General features: G+C 37.7%; 1 protein-coding gene across 1 annotated transcript; it reads right to left on the reverse strand.

Annotated features, from left to right (window-relative positions):
- Positions 1-988: 988 nt before the first annotated feature.
- Positions 989-3,721, reverse strand: LOC111235605. The gene is made up of 2 exons (XM_022764116.1): positions 2,933-3,721; positions 989-1,203 (listed from the first exon to the last, which is right to left on the reverse strand). The coding sequence occupies exons 1-2, from the start codon at positions 3,624-3,626 to the stop codon at positions 1,151-1,153; spliced, it is 747 nt and encodes a 248-aa protein (XP_022619837.1). The 5' UTR covers positions 3,627-3,721; the 3' UTR covers positions 989-1,150.
- Between the last annotated feature and the right edge of the window lie 5,646 nt (positions 3,722-9,367).

Raw genomic sequence — 9,367 nt, forward strand, 5'->3', positions numbered from 1 at the left:
CCGCCACATACTGTGTTGGGGTGTATAGAGCCATGGCATTAGATCATCATCACTAATTGTTATAGTGGTACTTACACCCTATTTTCTGAATCCTGCCTGTATTATATAATCTACCAATCCCCTTCTGATTTCCCTGAAATTCTTCCTGTGCTCCATAATGATTTTAAACTCCATACCTCCCCTGCCTCAAGTACTGTTTCTTAATCTCTCATTCTCTGAATTACTACAATGTATGATTATATGTTCCATAAACTATCTTCCAGAGCGTTGCACCACTGACAAAGATTTGTTTGACTTTTCCCCATTACATATAACGTTGATTTAAACCCTGCATGCCCAAGCCTTAGTTGTGTTATGATTACCTCCTCCCTGTGGAAACAATATCTTCCTTTAAACTGTTGAACATGAACTGTCTTTTGTATATTATAGTAATGTCTCCTTTTATTGTCTTTATCCCATTCCATCTGTCAGGTGCTGATTATGGCTATTCTAATATCATAAGCTACTATAATCGCTTCATTATGTCCTTTAAGAGCCATCTTAGCCAATTTACCTGCTTGTTCATTACCTTTAATACCCAAATGGGCAGGGACCCTACAACATTGCACTTCTATACCCATCCTTTCTAATCTTAAAAGCGATGTGAGCAATGTGAATTTCTAACAAGAGATCATCTCTGACCATTTGCCTTGATAGCAAACCTCTGAGAGCTTGCATACCAATAAAAATTTTAAAAAATATGAAAAAGTATACATACACACAAACACACATATACATATATATATATATACATACACATACATATATATATACATACATACATACATATATGTATATATATACATACATACATATATATATATATATATATATACACACACACACACACACACACACACACACACATATATATATATATATATATATATATATAGCAGAAAACACAGGAGGAGAAAAGATGCTTTCAAATGCTTTATATAAAATGTAGTAAAAAATGGCAATAAAAAATAAAATAGTCCATCAAGATCCAGGTCACTTTCTTTTTTATAGTGTATTATGCAGTGAATTGAAATTATTTGAAGCACAGATATACTCATCTTTAGAGATTTAGATCACAGGTTAAAAAAAAAAAAGATCACTTATTTGTAATTCATATCTTGTGGTTTTCGACAGAAGGCAGCAATTCCTTTTTGAAACAAAAATCTGAAAAATATAAAACATACAATGTAAATGACCATGAATAAGTAAAAAAAAAAGAAGAAGAAAAAAAAAAGGTACAAATAAACATGAAAAAATAAAAACAAAGAAACTATTTGGTGAAAAAGGACCACTTAAAGGATGCTGATTTGCTGATACAAATTTGTATGAACTTCTTACAAATTATTGTAGCTATATCGGAACACAGAATGAAAAAAGAAGAAGAAGGAGTTTAAATTGACATCAATTGTAGCAAATAAACATTTATGAGTTGCTTTGAAACATTTAATTTTAAGGTAGGCCATGTAACACCTGGCAAGGAACTACTAATGAAAATTAGCCTTTGGATAACTGTTGCATTTACAAAAAATGTTCCTTAAAGTACACCGTCTCTGTAAAAACAAAAAAGCATACACCTTTCCAGGCTTTGAACACACACCTTCATTTTTGAGTCTGATTCAAAAGTAAACAAAATTTACAAGTATACATTTTTGCAGCATTGAATTAAGTTATCAAATGCATTCTCTGACAGAATACAGTTTTTCTAGCAAATACAGGCAACACCATTATGTTTAATGTAAAACACCTGTCTTTTGTGTGAACCATCATTTAGGTCACGCATGATCCCATTCCTGTTTGATGTTGACTTCACTTTGTGTTTGAACTTGAACAACTCCATAATGGTATGACTCCACTGGCACATTTTCTTGCTCTTCTTTAATTGATATACTCTCAGTGTCCTGACATGTGGTTACCATGGGGTATGCCCCGGATTCTACTACTGCAACTGGGACTTCATACTTGACATCCTCAGTGTCTGATTCTGTTTTAACACTCTTTGTACATACAGCTGGCATAGCATATCCTTCAGATACTTGTGGTTCAGCCAGGTTGTAATGGTGGGCATCCTCTGTTTCTGATTCTGTTTTTATGTGGCTTTCAGATTTTGGACATATGGTTAGTGAAGTATATCCAATGGATCCTACAGGTTTACCTATTTCCTCAGTGTCGGGTTCAGTTTTAACAATGCTCTCAGTATCCTTACCTACAGCTAGCATAGCATATCCTTCAGATATTTGTGGTTCAACCAGGTTGTAATACTGGGGATCCTCTGTTTCTGATTCAGTTTTTATATGACTTTCAGATTTTGGACATATGGTTAACAAAGTATATCCTAGGGATCCTCCAGGTTTAACTGTTTCCTCAGTGACTGGTTTCATAGTGCCATAATTTGAATCATCTTCCTCCTCTTTAATCTGTATGTTTCCCTGAAGAAGACTGTCACAATTTCCACTCACTGGATTCCCAGTCATCTGCACTATTGTCCCAGGATCTGTTTGAGACTTTGTGTCTTCCTCATCAAGCCAAAGTTCATTATTGGTTTTGACATCAAGAAGATGGGCATGATTGACGTCTGAAAGGTATCTCAATTGCTGAACAAGTCTACCTTCTTCATTTGTTGTCATATCTGTTTCTTTCAGAGAAGATTTCGCACTTTTCATATTTTGTCTCTCTTGTCCCGATCTTTTTGACGCCTTGTGTTGAAAAACAAATGGCAATTTGAAGACCTCCTTTGCTCTGTGCAAATTTTTACGGTACTGTTTGCCCATAGATTTGACTTTGGATGCAGTAGCTATGGAAAATTCCCACCGCCTGTAATTCTGTGAGCTTATATCAAAGTTATAGTCAAGGATGTCATACAGAGAGTCTGGGAAATAGTGTCCTACTTTCTTACCTAGATACCGATAGATCTCCATCACTGCAGCTCTAGTCAACAGCTTTAAGTCCAGTTTTTCCTTGTCTCCAGATTTTGATGACACATCTAGGTTCAGACCTATCTCTGAGCACACTGGAAAGCGGTCTCCATTACACTGGGTATTTTTCTTTGATTTTACGGCTCCCATATGTTCACTCAACAATGTGGCTTCTTCCTTCTTTGTTTGCAATGCCAGCTTTCTTTTTTTGGTCGTTTCCTTCCTTTCATTTTTCTGCATCGAAGGAGCCTCTTTCACTTTTCTCACATCTCTAGTATCTCTGTGAGGACATGGCTGAATAACAAAAACTTCACTAAACCATGTGGGCCCTTTATTATGTAGTACAATTTTGTGGAACAGTACTGCAGGATTTATATCTTGGCTCTGCATGCCAATGTTAAAGTTGTGTTCAAGAACATCATTAATGAGCTTATTTTTTGTTCCACACAATCTTTTGGAAAAATGAGCCACTTCCTTCATAATACCACGTGTCAATACACGGGGGTCGAGTTTGTCTTTTGGTTTGTCTTGGTCCACATATAGGCTTAAACCTACTTTCTTGCAGAGTGGGTAACTGTCCATTATTGTCTCCTCTGCTTTTTGGAAAGTAGAAGACAGATCCTTTATAGGCTTTTGTGCTGTGCAGTTTGCTTCAGTAGAGACTGTGTCAGTCATGACATGTGGACGAGAATGAAACACGTGGTCAGGGTCAGATTCATCCTGATGAAGCTTAGAATTTCTGTCTTGATAACATTTGGGGCAATATTTAGTTTTCGGATAGGTAACTTCTTCTATGCATTTTGAGTCAGGAAGCTCAAAGGGCATTTTCATGATACTGGATTTGTTAAATTTTAAAGCAGATGCTCTCATTTTCTCCAGAACTTGCTGTGCAAAGACATTGCGACAGACCTCATTTTTCAAATATAGATGAAAATTGTACTCCAATATCTCTGTGATGAAATCCTTCTGGGCTGATTGCATTGCTGTAGAAAAAGTGTTAATCTCAACCATGATGCCATTGGTCAGTAATTTTGGGTCAAGGTTTTGTTTTACTCCAGATCCCACATTGAAATCAATGCCCAATTTCTTGCATCTGGAATAATAATAAAATAGGCAATGTTCTCCATGAGGCACTGAAAGGATCTGCTGAATTTGATTAGTCCGCAATTTCCACAGTCCTAAATTGAGCTCATTTTCTTGTTCATTGTCAGTGGAACTCCCTACATTTTGGTCTATGATTGGAGCCTGGGAAGAGCCAGTGCTACATGCATCTAAAGTTGGGTTGTTCTGGCAATCCATCATCATCACTGAGAAATCTTTAATCGTGTGCTTTATCTTCTTGGATCCTGTTAGATTTGATAGATGTTTTTGTTCCATTATAACAGGAATTCTGGCAAGAATAGTTTTAGCAAGGTCAGAGTCTCCATTTTGCCAATCAAGATCAAAGTTGTGTCTGAGGATATCAAGACAAATCTGATCAAATGTTCCACACAACTTTTCTGCAAAGTTTGTCACTTCAGTCATTGCCCCATTGGTCAATTTGTTGATCTGAAGTTTTTTATTTGGTTGACTGCCGATAACATTTAGCTTCAGACCAATGTCCTTGCAGAAAGGATAAAGATCCACCCTGTGTTCTTTAGTTTCAGCTTGTAAATCAGAAGGACACAAAGGAGCAATATCACACTCAGTTGTTCTCGATATGCGCCTGACTTCAGGGTTGACGTTGCCCATGTTCTGACTGGCCATGTTGACTGATGACATAGGATCAGGAAGTTCAAAAACCTCTTTTGAAAGTTTGACTGCATGTGCACTATTTTTAAGCTGTCTTACTCTATTCATAACTTCACATGCAAAGGTTTTCCTATGGTGTTCGCTCCACAGGCCAAAGTCAAAGTTGTACTCAAGAATCTCCATGATGAAATCCTGCTGGGATGAATTCATTGCTATTGAAAATTTAGCAATTTCAAGCAGAACAGAATTATTCAAAGAGTCCAAACTGAAGTTTTTCTTTTGGAAAAATCCAACATTGAATTCAAGGCCAAATGTTTTAGATCTGGTGAATGCACAGTACTCTTTGTCAAGTGAGAAAAGGATTTGTTTGACACGATTCGCACGCAACTTCCACATGTTGCTCTCCCCTTCCATTTCCTCTTCTTTCATGTCACATTTGTATTGCACATTTCTTGGAATCGCTGTCTTCTCTTCATCTCCATACTGTCCTCTTTCATCAGGCTGACTTGCAAATGTTGGGTTTACATTTGAGTTTACAATTGGTAAACTGGATGAACAATCAGTAGTGATGAGGAAGGGCCCACGTACACCTAGATAAATTGATTCTGATTCATTATGGATGTCAGAACTTGTTGGGTTTTCTAACTCTAGGCCCAGACCAATCTCTGTGCAAATGGGATAGCAGTCTCCAATATTCTGCTTATCTTTCTTTGCCTTTGTGGCAACCATAGATTCACTCAGCATCTTGGCTTCTTCCTTCCTTGTTTGCAGTGCCAGCTTTCTTTTTTTTGTTGTTTCCTTCCTTTCATTTTTCTGCGCAGCAGATGCCTCTTTCTGTTTACTCACATCTCTAGGATCTCGGTGTGGCCATGGATAAACAACAAAAACATCACTGAACCATGTGGGCCCTTTGTTATGAAGTGCTACCATTCTGTGGAAAAGCAGTGCAGGATTTATATCTTGGCTAAGCTTGCCAAAGTTAAAGTTGTGTTCAAGAACATCATTAATTAGTTTATGTTTTGTTCCACACAATCTTTTGGCAAAACTAGTTATTTCCTTCATAACCCCCCGTGTCAATGCACAAATGTCTAGTTTAACTTTTGGTTTGTCTTTGTCCACACATAGGCTTAAACCTATTTTCTTGCAGAGTGGATAACTGTCCATTATTGTCTCCTCTGCTTGTTGGAAAGCAGATGACAGATCCTTTGTAGGCTTCTGTACTGTGCAGTTTGCTTCTGCAGAGACTGTGTCAGTCATGGCATCTGGACAAGGATGAAGCTGATGGTCAGGGTTAGATTCATTCTGACAAAGCTTATAATTTCTGTCTTGATAACATTTAGGGCAATATTTAGTTTTCGGATAGCGAGATTCTTCTATACTTCTTGAGTCAGGAAGTTCAAAAGGCATTTTCAGGAATCTGGGTTTGCTAGATTTTAAATACAGACTATTAATTTTTTCCACAACTTGCTGTGCAAAGACACTGCGACAAAGCTCATTGTTCAAATTCAGACAAAAATTGTACTCCAGTATGTCTGTGATGAAATCCTTTTGGGCTGATTGCAGTGCTGTAGCAACAGTGTTTATTTCAACCATGATGCCATTGGTCAGTAATTTTGGATCAAGATTTTGTTTTACTCCAGATCCCACATTGAAATCAATGCCTAATTTCTTGCATCTGGAATAAGAATAAAATGGGCAATGTTCAACATGAGGCACTGAAAGGATCTGTTGAGTTTGATTAGTCCGCAATTTCCACAGTCCTAAATTGAGCTCATTTTCTTGGTTATTGTCAGTGGAACTCCCTACATTTTGATCTATGATTGTAGCCTGGGAAGAGCCAATACTACATGTATCTAAAGTTGGGTAATTCTGGTAATCCATCACCATTGTTGAGAAATCTTTCATCGTGTGTTTTATCTTCTTGAAGCCTGTTAGATTTGATAGATTTTTGTGCTCCATTATAACAGGAATTCGAGTGAGAATAGTTTTAGCGAGGTCAGAGTCTCCATTTTGCAAATCAATATCAAAGTTGTGTCTGAGGATGTCAAGACAAATCTGATCAAATGTTCCACACAACTTTTCTGCAAAGTTTGTCACTTCAGTCATTGCCCCATTGGTCAATTTGTTGATCTGAAGTTTTTTATTTGGTTGACTGGAGATTACATTTAGCTTCAGACCAATGTCCTTGCAGAAAGGATAAAGATCCACCCTGTGTTCTTTAGTTTTAGTGTGAGAATCAGGAGGACACATGGGAGCAGGATCACACTCTGTTGTTCTCGATATGCTGCTGACTTCAGGGTTGACAATGCCCATACTCTGACTGGTCATGTTGACTGATGACATGGGATCCGGAAGTTCAAAATATTCTTTTGAAAGTTTGACTGAATCTTCACTTTTTCTAAGATGTCTTATTCTATTCATAACCTCACATGCAAAGGTTTTCCTATGGTGTTCGCTCCACAGGCAAAGGTCAAAGTTGTACTCAAGAATCTCCATGATGAAATCCTGCTGGGATGAATTCATTGCTAAGGCAAATTTTGCAATTTCGAGCAAAACAAAAGTAGTCAAAGAGTCAACACTGAAGTTTTGTTTTGGGCCAAATCCAACATTGAATTCAAGGCCAAATGTCTTGGACTTTGTGAATGCTTTATCTATCAAGGAGAGGATTTGTTGCACACGATTTGCACGCAGCTTCCACATATTGCCCTCTGTTTCCATTTCCTTTTCGTCCATGTCACATTTGTATGGCACAATTCTTGGAATCTCTGTCTTCTCTTCATCTCCACACTGTCCTCTTTCATCAGGCTGATTTGCAAATGTTGGGTTTACATTTGAGTTTAAATTTGGTAAACTGGATGAACCATCTGTGGTAATCAGGCAGGGTTCACATTTAGCCACGCAGCTTGATTCTGATTCACTATGGATGTCAGAACTTGTTGGGTTTTTAAAGTCATCTCCATTTTCATCATTTTCCGAATCTGTGACTTCGTCTGAGTCTAAAGGACACATGTAGCTGTGGTCATCCTCCGATGTTTGACTGATATCAGTGTGATGAAACATTGTGTTTGTCTCTTCCTGTTCAGCCTGTTCTGTTCTGCGCCGTTTGGTGACGTGTTCTCTAGTTGTTGAAAGAGCTCTTTTTTCCCGTTTACTTTTTAAATCAGACTGCCTTTTTTTGCTCACTTCTTTAAATTGATATAGTGAGGCTCCCACACTGGACAGAGGTGATACTTTTTTAAAAGGATTTGTCTGAAAGGAAAATGGCTCACTTTTAAACTCGGGACTGATTTTGGTTCCAGTGGTAAGAAGTTGCTTCTTCCTTTTCTGCAGTTGTAATATTGTGAACCAAACTTTATTTTTTTCCTGTTGACATTTAAGATCAAGTTCAAAATTATGCTCCAACACACTGAGAACAATAGATCTGTAGGATGCAGTCAGTGTTCTTGTGAACTGTACTAGCTCTAACATCATGCCCTTTGTCAGTAAACCTGGATCTAGACTTTGCTTTGACTCAACATCAAGGTTCAGACCAATTTCTGCACAACAAGGGAACGATGGAGGAACATCGTCTTTCAGTTCTTCTGTTGACTGAGGCTCTGAACACTCTGACTCATCAACATCATCACTGTCATCAGCATGTGGTCCATCCATCTCTTCCATCTTCATATAGTCTTTAGATGGTGATAGTGAACACTTCAATTTGTCCTTATGATCACTTTCATCCATGTCATCCATGTCCACCAGGAAAGTCTTATATTCTGTAGATGCCATTTTCAGCCCACTTTTGTTGTTGCTGGTACATTCTGGCTCAGATGACGTGTCAAAGAGAGTGAAACCTTCATGTTTATCTTCAGGAGGTTTTCGTATCAGGTTGCTGACTTTGTGCAGAAGTTGAGAAGTAAACTCAATCCGCTGTTGCTCGCTTTTCAATCCAAGATCAAAATTGTTCTCCAGAATATTTGTGATAAAATGCCATTTATTCCTCTTTACTGTTTCAGCAAAGTCACAGACCTCTAGTATGACACCATTTGTCAGTGAATGTAAATCCAATTTTTTCTGTGTGTTGGATCTAACATTAAAATCTAGTCCCATTTTATTGCTGTAATGGAATGGTTCTGGATGTCTTGAGTACTTCTTTACATGCTTAATGCGCCACTGCCATACTGTGTTGGCATCCATCTTTTTATTGTCTTTCAGACTGCCAGTGTCCCTGTCGTCCATCCTCAGTGATCTTTTTGATCTTCTATGGCTTCTTTTCCTGTATGTAGTTGAGGGGGAAACTTATAAATGATACACACCATATTTCAGCCTTAAGTTATACACAATGTATTTGTATTAACATTATATTTATCAGACTAAAATACCACATCATTTACAGTTATAGCTTTTCAAATAAGAGCCCCTTTCTTATTTTTAATCCAATACCTTTGGGTTTTTGGACTACTGACCAAATTAAAAAACATGAGTTATCACTTTAAGTCTCAGGGGGCCTCCATTGCATACGCAAAAACATGACCTGAAAGATGCTTACACCACTTCCCACGCAAAGGTTGGGATCTATAAAAAACTTGACATGAGAATGTGCGCACAGTTTGCACACCAGCTCTGACGCACAAACATTTTTGTGACAGGGGAAATTGGATGGTGAGGTGGTGAATAAAGTGTGATAGCCATTACATACGCAT

The sequence above is a fragment of the Seriola dumerili genome, unplaced genomic scaffold (genome assembly GCF_002260705.1).
Source record: "Seriola dumerili isolate Sdu_G_001 unplaced genomic scaffold, Sdu_1.0 BDQW01000025.1, whole genome shotgun sequence".
NCBI classification, from domain to species: Eukaryota; Metazoa; Chordata; class Actinopteri; order Carangiformes; family Carangidae; genus Seriola; species Seriola dumerili.

What these genes read in the sequence shown, in the direction of transcription:
- LOC111235605 (XM_022764116.1), bottom strand. Translation starts at nt 3,626, where the DNA reads ATGACTGACACAGTCTCTACTGAAGCAAACTGCACAGCACAAAAGCCT. An exon ending in GGAGATCTATCGGTATCTAG is followed by an intron (nt 1,204 to 2,932) that starts GTAAGAAAGTAG and finishes TATATTTTTCAG; the next exon opens with ATTTTTGTTTCAAAAAGGAA.